At 28.1% G+C, this 23,278-nt stretch overlaps 2 protein-coding genes across 3 annotated transcripts; one reads left to right on the top strand and one right to left on the bottom strand.

The window, feature by feature from the left end:
• Positions 1–1,294: 1,294 nt before the first annotated feature.
• On the top strand, positions 1,295–10,764 carry LOC111034850 (claspin-like). Of its 2 annotated transcripts, XM_022316249.1 has the most exons (18): positions 1,295–1,576; positions 3,290–3,486; positions 4,180–4,322; positions 4,502–4,698; positions 4,783–4,786; positions 4,858–4,992; positions 5,074–5,300; positions 5,364–5,416; positions 5,480–5,572; positions 5,636–5,734; positions 5,797–5,898; positions 5,962–6,201; positions 6,264–6,382; positions 6,443–6,579; positions 7,745–7,840; positions 7,996–8,205; positions 8,341–8,571; positions 10,162–10,764. In XM_022316249.1, exons 1-18 carry the CDS (start codon positions 1,574–1,576, stop codon positions 10,303–10,305), a joined length of 2,430 nt encoding a protein of 809 aa, XP_022171941.1. In that variant the 5' UTR covers positions 1,295–1,573; the 3' UTR covers positions 10,306–10,764. The 2 variants fall into 2 exon arrangements, with proteins under 2 accessions (XP_022171941.1, XP_022171942.1); XM_022316250.1 differs by lacking the exon at positions 5,797–5,898.
• LOC111034852 (cytochrome c oxidase subunit 5B, mitochondrial-like) lies at positions 10,699–13,567 on the bottom strand. Its single transcript, XM_022316251.1, has 3 exons — positions 13,294–13,567; positions 12,111–12,184; positions 10,699–11,196 (listed from the first exon to the last, which is right to left on the bottom strand). The coding sequence occupies exons 1-3, from the start codon at positions 13,394–13,396 to the stop codon at positions 10,987–10,989; spliced, it is 387 nt and encodes a 128-aa protein (XP_022171943.1). The 5' UTR covers positions 13,397–13,567; the 3' UTR covers positions 10,699–10,986.
• Between the last annotated feature and the right edge of the window lie 9,711 nt (positions 13,568–23,278).

Genomic DNA, 23,278 nt, shown 5'->3' with positions numbered 1-23,278 from the left:
ACAATAATATTATATAATTTAATAATAACTATTATTGAAGACATGGCCTTTTTCTGCCATCTAGGAATATAAGTTCGACTTCTGTTCCCGTCAAAGCGTACCTATTTCTTTGAAATACATTACAAACTTACAAATATTGTTTTGGGAACCACGTAATCGGTAGAGTATCATAAGTTATTTCTGAAAGGAGTAAAGATTCTTTTTTTTTACAGATTAGTGTAATAGTGTCTGCTTATATTCTGATTACATAACCTGCAGGTTGCAGTGTAACAAACGCGGAACATGGCAAATTTATACTCAGCAGATGACGTTTAATTCCTTTAGTTTAAAAATTAGAATGAATCAATCTAATCCTGTGAATTCGTTTTTTTACGAAAATTCAATTTTTGAGTGAGTTATGAGCATTTTTAATTCACGCCATATTATATATGCTGCGCAATATTTTGAAAACACCAACATGGGAACACAGATAATGTTCTTACCATAAAGTTTCATAATAATTCGATTAACTCTAATTTTTAAACTAACGGAATTAAACGTGATCTGCTGAGTGTATATTATTTTGCTATGTTACGCACTTGTAAGACGGAGACAACACATGCGGGTGTGGCGTCCTCTTAAACCAATAAATTCTTTATAGCCTTATAGGTGTAGGTACGTACATCTAATTTCAATAAAAAATAATATTTTGAGGTGTTACATTAACATATTATAGACAATTGCTTAGCGTATTAAATTCGACGTGTTTTCAGTTCTTACTTCTTGTACTACAATGTTCGGGCATCATATTCGGGTTTCGAACTTCCCAAAGAAACGACAAGATTCTGTGTGACCGGAAGGCGGATAGTGGTTGTAACATGTTCAAAAATCATATCACGACAATAGGTACATTTTTTATAGGCGCCTTCTACCAGCTAACTACATAATTTTAAGTGGACATCGCGCTTGTTTTATGTATAATATGTTATGAACCTACCAACCTTACCTATATGTATAAATGTATCTAACTAAACTTCCGTGAGATGGAAATTCACACATACGAGCAGTTAATATTCTTATGCATTTACCTATTCACCCATTGTCTGTTAAATTGTAATTAGTCACTACTAAGTAGGTACGTTTTTATTATTATGGAGGTAAAAAAAAATGTACGATTATGATCGAAATAATGTAAACCATAAACCTAATACACGATGCCCACACTGGTTGGTGTTATCATATTGAGTTCGCCACTCGTTGTTCTTTTACAGTTTTTCCCGCCAAAATATCGAAAACAGCGATAACAATATAAGATAACTAAAGTCGAATCATTATTCATTAATATTCGATATTTGCATTGTTCAATTATTGTTTTACTTCGCTAGACCTCCTCAACTTGCGTCTCACCGCCTTGCACCCTTACAAGTTCCTGTGCTATTACCGACTGACGACAATTTAAATAACTCATTAATGCTTAGTACACACTATCCGCGTATGTAGTATGTGTATTGAACTGGTGTCAACATTTCAGAATTACTGATTAACAACAATATCGGGTTTCGATCTATCAAGCTATAACTTTCAATCCAGAATTATGGTAAGCATACCTATTAGCATTGAGTATATAATATATATATACTTAATGATATTAGTATACATACAGTCAATATTATGTTACTGTGTACGTCACAAGGTGGTTGAACAAATCGTTTTCGATTGACGTGTGGTGTTCTAATTTTTCTCTGCAACTAAGGAAATTTGATTCATCTAGATATTTGAATGCCATATGAGATTTATTGCAAACATGGTCATTCTTTTCTCCACAATAGGTATACTTCATGATATCATATTATAACAATTATAAATTCTATCATAGACATATACCTAGGTGATTATTTGTGTTGCATGTGTAATATGAGTTGTTCTATTATACTAATCGCTTAATTTATTAAATCAAACTATGATAATTGATTAGACATTGTTTAAATATTTGTGTTATGACCCTGACATGATCACTATTATTGACAGATACCCTCTGCAATATTGTGATTAATGAGGACCGTATTTTTATACAAATGCATATTCTTCTACAATTCACTAAGAACTATTTTGATGCAAAATGTCGATGTTTTGTATATTCTCAAGTTACATTTTGTTTGCCTATTTGAGTAACAATTACTATACATTTTATTTATCTTAATAATTCTATGAAAGTTGCATTTTTTATGAATAATTAATGATTTTTTGCTCTGTTTCACAAAATGTATTTTCAAAATATAAATCTATGCCATGTGACGATCGCAGAAATTTCAAATTAGAAACTACAAAATCACATTTTATAACTTCATGTTGGCACTTGTTCCAAAATTAATATTAAAGTATACTGATATTTAAATTTTTTTTTTCTCATAATATATTTTGTAAATTTTTTAAGATCTGTTTTTTTAACACAATGAAGAATTTAAATTGCATATTTTTGAATTGTTGAAAGCATAAATATATGCATATTTAGGGACTTGTCGTGTATTATTCATCAACTAAAGGCTGAAAAAACTAGTTATTGGCTCTAATTTGTACTGACCACTTGAAGAATAAGTATACTGACATATTATTAGTAATACTGATCATGTGAGTGCCATATTATGATCAGTATTGTTCCAGAACCTTCTATAAAATTCCAATCAAAATATGTGTTCATCTTAATGATAAAAAGTTGTTTCATAGGCAAATATTGTCTTAACTTAAGTTGTTATAAAGTAATTTATCCTGGTATACTTAGGTATAATTTAAGATTTATTAAAAGAACACCACATTCAAATTTTATAATTGTTATTTTGGTTGTAGAAGTGTGTACTCACAAATTTTGATCATGTTAAGTTTTCATAATTTCAATATTTGAGTAATTTACCTATTTATTAGATTTTACCTTTAAGAAGACGCTATACCCGTAGTGTTGTCCCTGTCTTACAAGAGCATAACATATACAATTTTATGTTCAGTAGATCACGTTCAGCTCTGTTGGTTTAAAAATTAGAGTGAATTGACCTCTTATTAAAATTAAAGATAAGATTATTATCGATGGCATCTCATGGGCTTTTTATTATATTTTAATTTTAAAGAGAGTTATGAGTATTTTAAAATATACAAAAAATGTACAATTTTAAAATACTCATAACTCTCTTCAATCTCAATACTAGATCACTAATATTGAAATCAATAAAAAAAAGTTAATGACACAAATTATAAATATATAAAAATTTCAATTTTATTTAAATCTTATTTTATACTTACATTTGCATTTAATTTTTAGAAATCATCAAGTAATAATAAGTCAAATATAGATGATATAAGCAGAGAAACTCAACGGCTGGTTAGCGATAGTCATGTGCATTTACCTTATCACAAACCAAAACAAAAGTCATTGAAAGACTTTCTTAACAGACAGAAACAAACCACTGAGTATCAAGCATCTTTAACAGGTTCCAAAAAATTACTACACAAAGCATGGCAAGTAAAATTAAAAATATTTAGTTAAATAAATAATAAATACTTAGGCATAAAATGTAATTTCAATATTTTGTATAAAGTATTTAGAAAAATGTATGTCCATTTTTTCTAGAATATATTATGTATCCTTTAATAAGGTGTTGAGATATACATTTTTAAACTATTTTCCACCATGGAAAGTTTTATATATAAAATGAAGGGTGGATTTGATTGAGTGAGCATAGCAGCTATATGTTTTAAAGTTTGATCATTAAGTAGAACTATCAACATTTTAATCGTTGTAAGCTATTTCAAAATGTATTTTTTAATTATTATTACCTGACTGTATATTTGACTATGATATTAATGTCATGATACATAATTGTGATTTGTGAACATTTTACACAGCTAACAATCACTATTTTAGGATAAATTAAATATTTAAAAATTTCTATGTGTAAATGACCATTTATTAATTTCTGAGGTTATTTAAATCATTGATTATTATCAGATATTAGTTTTAACTTTTATATTAGATGTGAGGCTAGAGTTAGAAACATTACTAAGTAATTTTAACATTAAATATAATAATATTTACATGTCTCTAACCTATAAGTTAGTAATAACTAACATAATACACAATACGCATAATATAATGTAATGAGTCATGTATTTTCTTATTCTTCGTTCATTTATTTATGTATATTAATTTAGGGAATTGATAGAAAATAAAGAACAGACTGTTGAAAAATTTTACAATGAAGAGAGTGTTCAAGAAGAAAATAATGAAGAAGTATCTTTGGATAATAATCAAGCGGAAAAAAAATTTTCTTTAAATGATAAAAACTACGATAAAGGTTTGAAATAAAATTGAATTATGTGTAGGTTATACTTATTAAAATAATATAATGTAATCATTTGGTAAATTTAATGAGCCATTTAAATTAAAACCCCCAAAATTATCTATAAAATAATCTACATACTTTCTACTTTCTAAAAATTTTAATGTGCTATGTTAATATTTGTTGTTACATAGATATTTCACTTAATGAGAATCACAATAAAAGTTTATATGAATTTAATGACGATGAAGAAAACTATGACACTAACTCAATTTTAGCAAGTGAATCATCGTCTGAAGATGAAGCAATTGATGATGATGAAGATGAAGATAATTCTAGGCAAGGGGAGAATTTATGTCCAGAAGAACCTATCACTGAAGATGAAACAGAGGTTTGTATAATTATGTTTCTTTCTTTATTCAATATTAATTTTTTAATTTAATTTATTTATTATATTAATTTTTATTGATTTCAGAAAGGTAATGACAACTTAGAACATAATTAGAATCTAACAATGAAGTTCATTTTTTTAATTTTAATAATATTATAGACACTGATGACGAATTAAAAATAAATAAAGTTAAAACTTTCATCGATGATGAAGCAGAGTTGTCTGAATTAGATGGTAGTTCAGATGATGAAGACAATCGGCCTAATAATTTTCTTGATGAATCAGGAGATGAAGGTACCTAATAAAAATATCTTATGAAAAATGAAAATTTTTAATAATTTTACTGTTTTGTAAAATATTATTTTATTTTTTTAGACTGTGATATAGAATTTTCTAAGAAAAAGAAACGTAGATTAGTTTTGTTATCAGAAAGCAGTGATGATGACATGAACAGTAGAGATGAAAATCATTCAAACACAGAAATTAAATTATCACCAAATAATGTATCACCTTTATTTAATAATTCTGAAACTATTGTTTCTACACAGCAATTGATGGGTTTTTGTTCTGGACAATTCCAATCCCAACTATTGGAGGCCAAGGTTTTACATACAACTTATATTTTTTAATGTCACTAGATATATATGTATATATTGTGTTTATAGGAAGATGATAATCAAGAAGTAGATGATTTTGAAGATAATTTTGATTCTGAAGTGTATGTCAAATATTTTTGACTTATTTTTTAAGTATAATATGTGACTAATATTTATTGTTTTAGTACACAAAATTACGCTGATAGTATTACAAATGAAGATGATGATGATGTGTCTCTTAAACTAGTTTCAGCTAAAGACTTTTTTGATTCTGAAGCGTAAGTTAAATATTTATGACTTATTTTTTAGATATAATATGTGAGTAATATTTATTGCCTTAGTTCACAAAACGATGCTGACAGTATTACAAACGGAGATGATGTTGATGATGATATGTCTCACAAACTAGTTTCAGCCAAAGACTTATTTAATGATGATGCGTAAGTTAAATATTTATGACTTTTTTTTTTAAATATAATATGTGAGTAATTTATTGTTATAGTTCACAAAATTACCCTAACAGTATTGCAAATAGAGATGATGCTGATGATGATAATGTATCTCTCAAACTAGTTTCGGCTAAAGATTTTTTTGATGATGAAGTGTAGGTTGAATATTTATGACTTATTTTTTAAATTTAATATGTGAGTAATATTTTTTGTTCTAGTTCACAAAATGACCATAACAGTATTACAAATGAAGATGATGCTGATGATGATAATGTGTCACTCAAGCTAGTTTCAGCGAAAGATTATTTTGATGATGAAGCAGAATTATCTGAATCAGACTGGAGTTCTGATGATGAAGATAGATTAGTTGGTTTAAATGACAAATTAGAAGAAGAAGAAGGTGACAAAGATAAGCTAGATGAAAATATTGTCAAAGATGGATTAGACAAGATATATATGTATGATTATACATTTATTTGTAATAATTTGGTTTAAATTAATGTTTTTAAACTAAATTTAGGCGCCAACTTTTGGACGATGATAAGCAGCAAGTCACTGCGCTCAAAGAAATGCTTCTTGAAGATGGTGAATTATATTCAGAATCCAACCGAAAAAGAAAATTTCAATGGGACGATGCTGGTTAGATTTTAATTTATTTATACTTTTTCTTTAGGCATAATATCTATGTTTCCTGTACAGATCAAAGTGATGTTGCTCTAAAGAGACCATTATTCTCAGACAATGAAGATGATAATGAAGATGATGTATTAAGTGATGATGATAAGACAGAACAGTGGAGACATGAACGTTTCAAGCGTGAATCTTATTTATCAGAAGTAACAATTCAATATATATATCTAATTATTAAAATATATATATTTACAGAATGTATCACGATGATCTGATATATTAAAATGCATGTTAAATGTAAAATCGTTAGATCCCCCTTGTACACCTTTTATATCTGTACAGTACAGTTTATCTGTTGTACAGGATAAGACATTCGGTTGTTGTTTCTTGTGCGTATGTTCATTATCGCAGATCACATCAGGATTTTGGTAATGGCTCTGATATGTTCAAAACACTGCTTTGATAATTTGTAGTGGCTGTAAGAGAATAAATTTCTTAGTAGTTGTATCCCTACTTTTAGATCACCTTCTCAAATATCTCAATTTGAATATAATATGAACCTTTTTTTTCTTGGTTGCTAAAAAAACACTTTCAAAAAAAATTATTTTTTTCTAAGATCCACAGTTGTCAAATTAGAATCAGATTTTTCAACCAATGTAAACACCTATTATTGGGATATGATCAACGAATTGCAAGATTGTGAGTCACAATCAGATTGTGAATCATTATCATTAATTACCCTGAATCTAATAATGGTGCCGATACCTAAACATATTTGTAAAAAAAATATGCCATATTCTACTAACTATAATATATATATAGTAGTATATTATGTAACTAACATGTGAGCACTGAGCTAAACCGTTTAACTACCTATAAGAGTTTAAAAATAAGATATTACTCCCTAAGTCTCAAGGAATATATTGGTCGTCTACCTTTTTATTGAAAATGGTCTATAGTAGTTTTTCAATCTATTAACTTTGGATAAATCAATATCTATTTTTAGCTGTATAACTAGGCTTTGCCCTAGAAAAAACAATGAACTATAATGCTATATTGATTACAGCTATATCTCTGATATGAAAATGTAATACATGCGCTTACCTCATTGGCCCGATACTATTATAATCTGTAAGCTGTTTAAAAACAAAAATTTTGATTGTAAATCTTAAAACCTTTCTGAAATTTGTATTTATAGTTAGAATTTATACTTAAATTATCTTAAATTATTGTTAGCTTTGTTTCTTTTTTTAAACTTTCATTCAATGTTTATCCATTATCAGAATCTGTACTGTAATTTGTGTAATTAATAATATTTATTTACTTGTAAAACAGTTGTACACTTACATATATTTATCTTTTTTTTCCCAGAAAAATAAATATTCTGATGAGGATGAAAGTAATGAAGATGAAGAATCAAGTAATATTTTACAAACATCTGTATCAGTTGTGAAAAAAACCCACGTTGTATGTTTTATATACTTATACCCGGTTTCATATCTCCATACAAGATAGGCCATCATAATTTCGAGTTTTTCAACATTATTTAGTAACATGGCCCATCTTGTATAGAAACAAATGAATGAATGAATAATATATTTATTTCAATTTTAATATCATAGGTGAAGTATACAAATGGTAAAAGTAAGCTAATATCAAAAATATCTGATAGTGAAAATAAAAATGAATCAACACAGTTAAATGAAATTATTGATGAAACTGATCCAAATAGTCAAACTTTAAGTACAAAGTCAACTGATATGACTAAAATTAATAAAATAACAACTAATGATTATGCTGACCTCCAAGTTCTTAACGTAATCACATCAAAAGTAAGATTTGTTCATTAATAATATATAATGTTTAAAACATAAAATATTGCAGTTTAACAATATAATATACATTTTCTGTTACATATATATATTAGTGTCAGTACTTGTATTCTACGAATCATTGATATTTTTCAGCATAATAAATGTATAAAAGGATCATTCATGAAACGTACTGGTGACAAGTTGACTAATACATTGTTGTTTGTTAATAAAAACATAACTAATAATGATGGAACAAACTCAAAAAAGTATGAAGAAAAAAAAGAAATGAAGTCATTAAGTACAATCACAGCCACTGCTACCAGTAATCCATTTGCATATTTGATGAGAAATGACAAGAAAAATGAAGTTGGTGTTGATTTAATGGTCCGTATTATTTATTTAGTGTACTTTAGTAATTTAAATTCTGGAGTGTTATTGTTTTCCATAGTGGAATCTATACCTACAATTAACTTATCAGTTATCACATAGTATTTCCTAAGTTCATATATTTTATTATTTAGGTGAAGGTAACTAACTTTTAGTGATGGGCAAAAATTTAAAATAATTTGAGACTTTATCAAAATATTATGAGATATTTTTGAAATCTATATTGTTTTATCATTTTATTGTAAGCCTTAGCTCAGGGACCTTCAACCTTTTTATGCAGTGGGCCACATATTATTTTATTCAAATCTCAAGGGCCACATTTGTAGTAAAAAAATTCAGTTTCATTTTAAAATTTGTATGATTAAATTTTAAATTTAAAACTATTATTATTATTAAAACATACATAGTTTATCACATTATACTTAAATTATTATAATTATTTGACCATTTTTCATGAAAAACATCATTTTTATCTGAGATTTTATATTTTTTTACTCACTGATGTTAAATGTATTATATAAATATTACAAAGAAAATGTGTAAATTTGACTTTAACACATAAACGAGTATCATGCTTGTTCCAGGATCGATAAGCAACTGACAAGGAACAAGTCAATATTAATATGTAGATACCATTTAATTTATTTCACATATTTCCTAATTTTTTCGATAGCTATAGATTATAGCTGTTCCAATTTTATCGAAAAGAAAAGATTTATGCTATATTTCAAATGTGATTGCAAACCTCAAATAATGACAAGGTGGACCACGAGTGGAAGACCCCCTGTCCTAGCTAATTGTTTTAATAAATTGTGTTATACTGTGCAATAAATAATAATATCTGTTGACCGATTTTTTTTTGTATCTTCAATTAGCTATGTAAAGTTAATTTTTGAATTATTATTGTTTATTAATCCAATATTTATATATTTATGTGAAGTAGTAAGTACTAAGTTGGTAATATTTTAAACGTATATTTTTGATACAATATCAATGTTGACATGTTGTACAACTTTTGATATCTTTGTACAGTATCAGAAAAATCGGAATTATATCAATTCACAAAATTATTTTGTTGCCCATCACTATAGTAACTATTATTATTTTATGAAGAAAGCCACCAATAGGTAACCACTCTGCTGTGCAGTGGGTCATGAGCTTACCTTGTTATTGAGTAGGTCACTATAATAGTTGTGCTAAATAGAAATTCAATAATAAATCATTTTATTTGATGAAAAAACTATTCTCAGTAGTGACGGTTTAAGTTTTTAACTTTTTAATAACCGGTTTCCAAACAATTATATTAATAATAATTTTAATACTTTGAAAAATTTCAATTAATAGAAAACTTCAACTTTTAAGCCCCCAATTTTCTACGAGTAACATCACTCAAAGTAGATAATCAGAGCATCAGAAAAAATATCTTCACAAGATAAAAACACACCTACATTGTAAAACAGATGTGTATTAGTATATTATACATATAGCTGTCGAAATTTTAAAAATAATAAACAAATTCGACTATAATTAACAGTTAAGTAAAAAATAACTTTTTTACATTAATAAAAATATTTTTTTACTTTTCAGAAAATAGAGAAAACAGATAATACTATTAATCTTAATAATACATCTATTATTGTTAAAACAACCTCACAGCTTCATCGAGAGAAAAGTCAACAAACAGTCCGACCCATCAAATCAACTAACAGCATATTGAAACAATTTGAATAATTAACTTGTAATTTACATTCATGCTTTCTAACAGTTATAGGTTAAGTTAGTACATTAATCCTAAGTTTTGTATATAATCATGTGAATTTATGTTTTTATTATTTCAAGATAATTTAAAAGTTATTATATTATACCAATATGTTTTACAAAAATTAGTACATTTAATGTACTTAATTTGTAATAATACTTAATGACATAAATAAATTAAAATTATTTATGTTTATAAAATTTAAATTTTGTTGTTTGAAGTTGAAAATATATTGTCAGCCTAAGTAAAACTGTTAAATTTCCACAAAATAGCGGTTTGTTCAGACACAAGTGTAGCAATAATATTTTAAACTGTAAAAATGTCTGCGTGTTTTTTACATAGAACATAATTACCTCACCAATGTATACAATAAAAAAACTGTTTTTAATCAAATATAACAATTATATTGAATATTTTAGCAAAACTACAAATGACAGGGTTTGTCGAATTAACAATATAAACAGTCCTTAAGTACTAAAATATATTGATTTTCATAAGCCTTACTTATTTTAGCTAAACAATTTAATAACAATTAACTGTTACTGATTCCAAAGATGGACTTTTTAACAACAAAACAATTTAACAAACAAAAAATATATCATTTGGAACAGGACTAAACATATCATATGATTGTTATAACAAACATTTATTATTCATACAAGTGCTTCCTTGAACACTAATTTATACCAATGGCCACAGTAACAGCGTTTGGGTTCTCCTGAATACAGCCACATCCATTTGACATGAGACGCGTCTTCTTCACATACACAGCCAATAATTCTTGCTTCAAAGGCAGATGGAACTAAAGTGGGTTTATCACAGGTACTCACGCCACGTTTTATAGCTTTCAAATTGTATGGATCCTATAAAATAAATGTATAGGATATTGATATTATAGGAAATGCATGACATAATAGATCATTTGTAGATATTATTTAACACAACACAATTTACGCTATACAAAAAAATCAAGTTAAAAAAATATGCTTTCATTAAAGAAGGATTTATTTTTTAATTTTAATGACATTTTCTTGAATAAATAAGTAGATAGTGGCATACTAGGGCTCCACAAGTGCTGTTATTCAGATAGATACTTAGATATGAATGTATAAATGTACAATGCACTTCTTCCTGATGTCATTAGCCCCTCATGCCTCAATTACCTTAATTCAACCTAAATAAGTATATTGCCCAAGAATAAAATGTGTTCACTAGTTTAAATTTTATAAAATATCATAAACATATTATTTTAACTGAATTTAATTTAATTTTTAGTTTTATGTTGTTTAGAAAGAAATATAATTCAATTTTTTTTTTAAGAAATAAGATGGCTGCTTTTAAATGTGTAAGAATAGTAATTATAAGTGAAATATAAAAATTATTTTTTAAATTTAATTCAATATATTATCTAAAAAAAGTATACTTGCAATCAACTATTTTTTTTGCATTGATTACATTTTAGTAATTAGGGATAATATATTGGTTAGAACAATAATAATTAAAACATTTTACAATTTAAAACTGTTTACAATATTGCAACACCCCAAACAATTTGAGCTTGTCTTAGGGGAGCAGTTCTTATAAACCAACTATTTATACATAAAGGAAAAAATATTTGCTTAAAGTTTAATTTATATAACTGAATAAAAAATGTACATTTGATAAAAGTTGAATATTTTTTTTAAACTTTCTTCATGTTAAAAAAATGTATGGAGTAAGAAAAATAATAAATTATTTAAAAAAATGTTTAATCAACGAAATGCTTAAATAAACTTACATCATTCCCAGCTAGACGGCAGAGCATTTCTTTTTTTTCAATACCAGTAGCTAAATCCAAAGGATCAGGAAATCCTGAAATAGAAATAGTACCAAAAAACAATAATTGAAGTATTATTTAAACTTTTTTCAAGTGGTTACAGTTGAATATGTTTACTATGCTAAATAAAATAAAATAATATATTTTTTTAGTTATATTATATAATTTTTTAGTTACTTTTATAGTTTAATGAGATAAATATGGAAAGTAAAGATTAAATAAATTTACTTCTCATGGTCATGCATATTACAGATTTATACTTAACATTTTAAATCTAAATATGTATCTCTGAGAGCTGTGTTAATGTCTTTTCTAATTTAATTTATTTATTAGGTTATGTTTCATACATTTTATTTCTATGTCCCCAATATGAAATATATTTATGAATCTCAGATTCAAAATCTACAGTGAATATACCACTAGGTAAGGTTCCCCCAAATGTTTAATTACTCCAGATAACTTCATTGTAATTATATTGAATGATGCCACACATTAATAGGCCAGTCTTCGCCGGCATTCAACAAATCAGTAACACCCTAAAAATATAACTTAATCACAAGCCCTAATATTCCCCCTAAAACAAAATCCACCCACTCATACAGTTATATTCTGTTAAGCATGACAGATTCCTGTTACCCAAAAATTGCATAGAATTTTAAGTCCTTTTGGCACTTGTACAGATGTACCATTGAAATTCAGTGATTGAATATATGAAATATTGCTACAATAGTATCAACCTATTCAACCTTAGTAGCTATTATTATTAAAAGCATTAATATCTTATCTCAACGGTATTGATTACATTTCAGATGACCTTAACATAGTTGTATAGGTACCTACTTCTATAGCTCTATTATAATACAAATTATAATAATAATATATACTTAAGAATTTGATACATTGGATAATATAATGAATCAAATGTTAAGTAATTTTTCTAGGCACAAACTAGTTTTTGGGATATGTTACCTAATATAAATAAATGGTCGTATAAATCAAAAATTTGAAATAATATCGCATTTCATTGATTTTTATAAATAATAGCCATTACATAGTCTGTAAAGAATTCATGAAAAGGCATACCTATTTTGAACACTTCCTAGGATTAATTAGAAATGAAAAATGTGTATTTTTTAGTACTCACCTTCATCATTGACTTTGGTGAATTTCGCGGAAGAGGCAGCGAACATTCTACTTGGACTCCTAAAAATTATCTTTGAGCTCAAGGATAATAGTCTAGAATTCATTTTGTCAGAAATGGAAAAATCTAATTACAAAAGAAAGGACGGGTACGGAGGTAGGTAATAATCGCAATTCAGCGAGTTGTGAAAAAAAATTTCGGAGGTTTATGATGACTGTGAAGAAAAAACTATAAAAATTGAAAAAGCAGGCAACGCGTTATCAGCATTCCATAGAACTGATAGAACAGTCTGGGCACTTTAATCAGCGAGTCCGACGAGAGGACATACGATTGATAAGAATATCACATGTTTCGCCGAGGCGGGTGATTAGAAATTAGAATATTTTATGGAGGTAAATAATATATTGTACTTAAAAACAAATAGATACGTATAATTGTAAAAACGATACCCTTGTCGTATATTATGCCTATTATGGAATTATTTGTAATTAGTAAAATGTGATTAACTCGTTTCATGGTTTCACGTTTGACATACAGATAGCCACTGACCACTGTGAACATTTGAACGAAGTCTTACGTCAAACTTCGTGCATAATATAAATGTACCTATATCCCGTTAGCGAAGTACACTTCTTTGTTGTTGAAGATATTATGAAAACAGGTGAGAAATGTAAGTCTTAGTCTTTCAATAGTAGGCACGTAATAGTATAGAACCAGGCGCGGACTGGTAAAAAAGGGCGAGGGATGCTACATAATTTAAAGGGCAAATAAAACAAATTTTAAACAATAGGTTATTTATAAAATATTTAAACATTTTCTTTTGTTTAAATAAAATATTGTAAATACGTTAAAAATGTAAATAGGCGTGCCAAATTACAACAGCAAGGCAAAGTTAAGCAACGGCAAACTTAAGGGTCAGTAAATTGTGATTAATTTTTGCCCCCCCCAACCCCAACCCCCGCCCCATAACAATTAGAGCTAAGTTCCTCTTATAAAGATTGTGTTAATAATAAATTAAGAAAGTATATTTAATGTATATAAAAAGCTGCTCAAACAAATTAAACCTATCTTCTTATTGGCTACCTACCTACTTTAAATGTATTCTTTTTTCTTTATGATTGTTATAGTTATTACTTATTAGTTATTACATAAATAATAGATCTACATCTACCTACGATTTTATCAGAGAATTTTAACCTTCTCCTTCAAAATTCAGATTAACTTTAGGTGGGCACATTTATACCGATAGGGGCAAATATATTTTAGGGCAAGGATGCTGTAGCATCCCAGCATCCCAGTCAGTCCGCGCCTGTATAGAACAGTTCTATTAGAACTAGTCTTGAATTATTCTTCTACGGCCCGTTTCCCGTGGACAAATATTGTTAAAATAAATTACATGTTCATAATAATGATATATTACATCATTATAAAAATCAAAAATACCAAAGTATGTAGGTAATTTTTAGTTGTGTTTGTAAACTATTCTTAAAATCCAAGTTAAAGAAGATAAATGCATTACATTATTATTTTCAATTAATTTTCATTATGCAAACAAATTAATGGATTTAGGTATAAGTGATTATATTTGTTTAATGTAGGTAGGTACTATAAACCTTTCGTTTAAAAAAGGCATGTTTACCTAAGTTTAGCATGGAGGTTCTGTTGGGCCAAATAATTAACCCAGACCTAGTTTTAATCATCGTATTTCAGGGGGATTAATATGTGCAATTTAAAATACCTTCTGAAAAATATAAACCTATTACCAGCAACGGATTGGATAAATACGTTCTGGCAGATTCGGTATTTTATGAATTCCAGAATTTATACTCTCAGTCCATTTATTTTCTGGACGAATACGATCTTCTGGGATCGGATGTCTACAGCTCCAGGGGGGCGGCCCCCTTCCAAGCCTGTATTTCTAAAAATTGAATACTGTTAAAAACGAAATTTCAATAAAAACCTTTTATAATATCGAAAGTTTTCTGAAAATATTATGACTAGGGCCCTTACCTAACCAACCAATCATATCATATATCTGCAGCCGTCACTTGATGTCTAGGTATAATAATGGCCATATAATAACATAAAAAATGACCAGACATCTACAGAATTGCCCATGACGTATTAAAATAACCAAATGAAAATATGCCCAATGTTAGTTTTTCAAATCGCATTTTGCTTTACTTAAAGATATTGGATCAATAAGTGTCTTATAATAATCAACGTGTTACAATAATATTATTTATAATAACGATAATATTGAACCTTATACTCAGTCACAAGTCGCTACAAAATGCTAAAATTCTTATGCATTCCGACTGTAGTACCGAAGTACCGTCTATACTCTAGTAGTCTAGTGTATACGATACCAAATTTCATATATAGCTAACGTAAAATAATATTATTAAATAATAAAGTACTACATTTATAAAAAATATGAATAGCTCAGGATTATTAATATTGTTGAAGGCTACTATCATAGTCACTACTATAGACCTCTAAAATGTGGGTTGCAATATAATTGTAAATACGTTACAGAGCCGTCGAGGGCTCCCCCATTACCAAAATTACACGATCTTACAAACGAGTTAAAAATCTACTATAGTAAATATTTGAAAACTTTTTATACACATTTTAACACACTTCAAATTAATGATAAGAACAAATACTTGTAATATGTATAGTACTATTTTTATTTATACATAAATATTTGACTGATCAATTTATGGGATGTTATCTGACACAGGTAACGAGTGTTACCTTTTTATACACAGTCCACCATGGCACCATATCATAGTAACATCTATTTAGTGCTTTTATACGTGACCTATTGGCTAAAATTAGTTCATAAGCAATCCACTTTTCCATAAATATGAATTGTCTATAGGAATATGTAAAAAATTATAATGAATTAGATAATATAGTGATCAAAATGATTTTAATTTGTTTTTTGGTAAATATTTCATAATTCGAAACATAAAATTGATGGTATTTAACTATAGTAATATGAGTTAGATCTAAAAAACAAGAGATGCTATATTCGATTTTGGGGATGCTAAAGACACCCTTGCAAGGCTCCTGGTTTATTGTTGCATATCAGTTGAAAAATATTAAAAATACACAGCAACGATTTTAGTTATAAGCATTTATAATGTTCACATTTTGACAAAATGTATCAAATTAAAAATAATAAATGACAAATATCAAATTATTTCATAGTTAAATATTTATAAAATGCACAACTTATCCTTACCAAGGACCAAAAATGTAAAACAAAGTTGCACACAGTTTTTTTTATAGTTATTTTTTGTTTAAAGTAAGACGAGTATATATATACTCGTAATATAATATTATAAATATTAGTTGTTACGCATTACTAAATAACTAAGAATAAATTATTTAAGTTATTTTGTTGTAATTTAAAATATTATTTGTGGGTTCCTATTTGAAACTTTTAAAGTATATTATTATATATTATACACACAATGGCATAAAATCAAATCTTTTTAGTAAAAATGAATTTAACCTGTAGGTGTTAACTACAATAGTAGTACTAATGCTTAATAGTAAAATTAATTACTTTAATCACAATAATATCATCAAATATACTATATAACTAAGTAATATTATAGACTGCAGACGGACCAGTATTCGCTCAGTATCATTTTTCGTATACAACAATTGTACATCATTTAATTCAAATTAAAAACCATCCATTACAGTGATCTACTAGTAACCTACTGTACAGAGCGACATCCACTTATCCACTTTTTTGAACATGGATACATTTTATTTAATGTTTTCTTAAGTAATTTTTACCGACTACCTGGGACAGGTGATAAAGGGGAAACAGAATATTATAAACTTCCCTGCGTAATGGTAATTATGGTTTTCGTTTTTTACCTCTTAAAAATATGTATATTATGAAGGACATAGCACACTACGCTCCCGTTTTACAAAGACGTCGATTACCAAAAGGTTCAAGTTTTTTCAACACAATTTCTTTCCCACTTCATACAGACTTAGGACTGTTTCAAAAGAGGCGTGGTTAAGAATGCGTAGGTGTTTTTAAAATTGTATATAATAAATAAATTATAAAAAATATACAAAAAAATCATATATATTATTTCTTAACTGGAATTAAAAATCAAAAAATATATAAATATAAAAACCATATCGTTGGTAAATTTGGATGAAACCTTTTCGAAGGGAGCTGTTTAGAAATACGCAAACAATGGGCGGGAACCGTTTAGGATGCACCAATTATGAAAAAAAAAAACAGGAGAAGTCGTTCAACTGTCTAGTTATAGATTTTGAATGTACCTCGACTTTGAATAAGTAACTACCTATAACTGATAAATCTGAGTTTAATGGATAAATCATTACAGCGGAGACGTGTGGATCATCATCTATTTCTTAGGATATTGTATGTTCTATCTTATATTATCAATTTAACATAAATATTTTATTCATACAATAAATTTGTCTGAAATTCGCCTATATAATATTGTGTATAATTCAAAGTTAATACCGGAGTACCAAAGAACGGCGTGAATAGGTTCGCACATGTTATAAATACCTACCTAAGAATTAGTCTAAATATATTGGAAATTTAATTGTATACCCAAATAAAATAATAATAGTAATAATATCCATAGCGACAAAAAGTTTCAAGTCTCTTCAATTGATATTTTTTGAATAAAAAAAATTTTAATCCATAGAAGTAAAATCGTTAGGTTAGGCTAACACAATATTATGCGTTGGTATTTTTCGGTTGCTGAAAGAACAACTAACGAGGAAAGTTGATCAATTTATTTGACCGAGAAATCTAAATCAACATTAAAATAAAAGAAAAAAGCAGGAAAGTAGATGTCGCTCTGCTGCACAGTGTAGGTTACAAGCGCGTCACTGTAATGGATGGTGTTAAATTTAAATTCAATGATATAAAATCATTGTATACAAAAAAAGATTCTGAGAGAAGGCGGTCTATAATATTACTTAGTAATTTAGTATATATTTTTATGATATTATTGTGATTAAAGTAATTTATTTTACTAGTAAGCATTAGTATTATACGTAGTAGATTAAATTCATTTTTGTTAAAAAAAATACAACTGAAAAGTCATTGTACGTATAAAATATAATAATATACTTTAAGAGTTTCAAGTATAGGTACCCAGTACCCACGAATAATGTTCTTCATTTACAACAAAATAACATAAGTCATTATTAATGGTTACTTAGTATGTAATTTCGTCCATATTTGAACATAAACAAAGTACCTAAAACAAAAAATTGGGCTTATAAACTTTTAGATTTTTTTGGTTACAGAATAACCTACTTCCATGGAACCTTGTTTTAAATGTTCAACCTTTACCTAAAAGAGTTAACATTTAAAAAAAAATTAAGCTATTAAAATATTTGTAAATTTTGAATCATATATACATTTTGTCAAAATACGAACTTCAAATTATTATAAAAAAAATCGTACCAATGAATTTTTAATATTTTTCAACTTATATTGAAACAATATACCGGTAACCTTATATTCAAATTTTAAGCTTTTTGACCCAACAACTAAAATTTAATTGACATATATAAAACTAAAAAAATTTAAAATTTGTGGTGTATAGAAAACGCTTATATAAACATTTAGTGAAAATTTCAAGTATCTACGATATTTTTTTTAAAGGTACGCCTATAACCTACTAAATATTTGGGTATATTTTGAAAATATGAGATTAGACAGACATCGTCCTACAATTTGAGACGTATGACCAAAATTCATAATGAGTGTAACTATAAGATTAAATTTGAAAATGTCTCCATCGTCTGGTCATCACTTTGAACAAAACCCTATGAAATAAAATTGTTCTTCATTAGAATATAAACTCTCCAGAATGACTATCAGGGCCTAACAACACACACATAAGATATTTTTTTGGAAAACAACATTAACATTAAGGTTACTTACTAATATTTCATGGACAAGGCAAAGGTTGATAAGACTACCATCTTAAAAGTTAAAACTAAAAATTCTCGGTAGCGTATACGAAAGAAAAATATCATGAAAGTAACTCATAAATAGCAAGTAATACAGTAATATTATTTATGTTTATAGATTAACATTAATGACTGGGTATAATTTCTAATTTATCATAGCTTAAATCTTGTGACCATATTATTGAGGATAACAATTACTACCCTTATGGCGGGAACTCCGGGTATACTACTCGCTCGAGTTTTGATTAAATTGTATAGGCATTTTCAAAAATATCGTGTGCTTAACAATTTAAAATAAGAAGGCGTGGTACTTATTTGAAATAAAAAAAGTTTGTATAGTTAAAGCACATTACTTAAATTACATACAACACCTAGGTTTTTGAAAATATTATGTTCTTTTAAAGTTTACTTAAAAATTCAAAAATCAAAATGTGTGTAGGTAAATGCATTTTTAATTAAAAAAATGTGAGCGAACAATGAGCACTAATAGTATATCATAAGATATTTGTAGATGGTATGCTAGGTTAGGTAATACGACACAACATAGACAAATTAAAACATACATTTTTGTCAAATAAAACAAGATTTATTTGATTCGTTTTCAACACCAAACAACATAATATAATATATAAAGCTGGTAATTGGTATATAATATATAGTCAACCAGAAGCACACCAAAACGTACAATATATTTTTTGGATATAACAATATATTACGTGTAAGTATATGGAAATACCCACTGCGTAGTATTTTGTATGAAACCGCTTAATTGAAAACAGAAAACAAAAATAGTTATCGTAATAAGTTACGTCTTAATACGTTAACACCGACTTGAAATCACAAATAAAACACGGTAAAATGTCATGATATGTGAACAAAGTAGTTGTTTAACGTAGGTATCATAAAATATTTGAAATTTGAATGGTATATAATTTTGATAATTCAATAGTAATTGCAATTAAATATTCGGCCGGTTTAATAAAATATATTAAAAAAAAATTACAAATCCTTAACAATTATGAGTATACTATTATATTTTTAAATATATTTTATAGTAAGTATATAATGTAAAAGAATATCAGTGTACCGAGAATACTCGCTGACAAAAAAAAAAAAAAATTAAATTAATTACGTCACACTGAAAAGGTAAAGTTTTAAAGAAAACGATAACGAATAATTTCTCCCATAAATCTTTTGGTCGTGAAAACCTCACGCTTATTTCATAATATATACGCACACCTCACATATAATAGTATACCTACCTATTTTTATTTATTATTAAATTACAAATGGAGGCTGCAGCAGTGGCGTCTGTCCTCAAAAAATATGTTACGAGCAGATAATAATGTCACTATCACCCGATATATCCAGCGATGGGCCATAGTTGGAAAAAAAAATGATTTACAATAATGTGTTTACGTTATAACGTCAGTGGGGTACTCTGCGGGAAAAAAAGAAAACGAAGGTTTGGTCGAAACACGGTTTTGGTTATTTAGTATGATATTCTCGGGCAGAAAGTTCAAGATATTATTCCGTATATGCAGTTCTGTTCGAGTTTACGCTACGTTGGCGGAAGTATGTTGGGCACTCGGAATTTTTACAATGCCATTTCAACTATAATGATTAATAACGTGATGGGTATTATGTTTGTATCCAAAATTAGGTAGAACTGCCACGCGATGTAGTGGCCAACGGAAATGTGGTAAAATGTTATGATGTATTATAGGGTACTCCTGTTTTTGTGTTTCAAATGGTCGACTTGGGAGGGGATACGTCACTGGAGTCTGGGCGTACCCATCTATTGCAATCGGGTGCTTGAGATTAGATATTTGGACATTCGGTATCAGAACTGAATAATAAATTACTGTCAATTATGACGTTGCTTGATGAATATTATTATTATGGGGAATTAAATATTGTGTTTAACAATAATCGTATCCAGACCACGATAATTTATATTACTGTTAGATGCTACAAAAAAATATTATGTACCTATATCAGGCGCACAGGTAGGTAGGTATCTCTATAATATTTTTCGATAATTTCTGTTTATGCGTTCGAAATCGATAACTTATAATATGTGGCTTAAGTATATAAATATGATATTATAAACATATAATAATAATAGCGTTCCAATAATAATAATATATAACTTATATAATCCAAAATACATCGATTACGATTAAACATAGTAGGTTACAGTAACTAACCCGTTTGAGAGCCACGACGTGGCGTTAAAAGTGCCTAGAAACACTTCAATAATATAATATTTTAATAAACTGTAGTAAAAACACAAATTAACACATATTAAGTAGGTTTTCATAGAACCTGTCCGTAAGTATGAAAAAAAATAACACATCAAATGCGATTATAGCATAACATCGAAAACATACAATTACTATATCATAGAAAACATTATCTTCGATCATATTATTATAGGAATATATAATTTTTTCGAGATAAAGCTGGGGTAACAAAGGTAATATAATAATATAGGTGCCTTTAATTGGGGATCGACAAAGACAATAGCGTAACGATAACCGAGAAATCGTTGGACACTCGCTCATACACCATGTGCATCGTGCACGGCAGGTGTCGAATGATTGAGAAAGCTCGACGAGTGACGACGACAAAAAGTTCCACACGGCAATATTATCGTGATATAGCTTAATCGAAGTGTCCATGTCTCTTTTTCACCGCGAAAAATGATAGTTAAAACCGTTCGAACGACAGACCGAACACGATGGGCGCGCTGCAAATATTCTACCGACGATCGCACACGGTCCAATACACTATATAACGTATAATATTTTATATTGTTATGGATAATTTAGCGTCAGACGTGTAAGTCATAACATTATTTTAATGCAATATTGTCGTGTATATTATATTATAATATGTGCTCGTTTCGCGACGACGATCGAGAAACACAGCAGCCGTGACGATAAGAAGCGTCGTATCTTGTACGTAATGTATCGGTGTACATAAGTGCGTATGGGATATGATATTGAAATCGAAATCGCAAACTTTGATTTTATTTTAAATCTATATCATCGTCCGTTGAGATCGGCTGCAACTCGCGTTTTTATAGCAGTTATTCTTCAAACGTATCTTAATTTTCAAACAGACAATACTTTCGATTGTTTTCGATTACAACGTCATTGTAAAACTGACAAGTGACAACGCATTAAATTTTTTCACGGAAAAAATGTAGAAGCAAGCATACCTATTAGGAGGTATAGTATAACAATATAAGTTATAGCGCTTTAAACATTCATTACTAATAGTATAACGATCGACAGCAATATTCATTTATTATTTATTTATATAACACCTAAACACACAAATTAATTTTTTTTTCTAACGAACGCGGGACACCAGCGGAAAGCAATAATAATTAATAATAACTATTCTCAAATACATTTAATAGTTACTCTAAAAACAAACACACCGACGATTTAATCGCGACTATTATAACGGTTTAGACTGCCCAACGTTGCATCAAACTGGGGATCCACCGGTAAAATTGAATAGTGGAGAAATCGATCAAATAAATTGGGATTTAATCGGTAATTTTAGCCTAAAAAGTCGACGATCAAACGAGATGTTTCGGGGTGGGCGTTAAATTCTATATGAGAGGTCAGATTACGATAAAACAAGTTCGACGAAACGTACGGATTACTTCGTGACGCCTCGCGACTTGTCAACACGAAATACAAAACCGCACTAGGATGCGTGATTTCCGGCAATTATTACTGAACAATTTACAATATTTCTGGGCCCGTGTAGGTAAAGCAAGACGCGTCCGATGCACGAGCGTATGATAACCTAAAGCTTAACATAGTACACGAATTAAACCTAAAACCATTGATTATATAGGTATTATTAATATATTATAATATATAATCAATGCTAAGACCTATACGGAAGTTTACAAACTAATGTCAACAGTGTTGCTCAAACACTATTTTATTATTATAAATAT

The sequence above is a fragment of the Myzus persicae genome, unplaced genomic scaffold, assembly GCF_001856785.1.
Source record: "Myzus persicae strain clone G006 unplaced genomic scaffold, MPER_G0061.0, whole genome shotgun sequence".
NCBI lineage: Eukaryota > Metazoa > Arthropoda > Insecta > Hemiptera > Aphididae > Myzus > Myzus persicae.
This window is presented reverse-complemented; position numbering and strand designations above follow the sequence as displayed.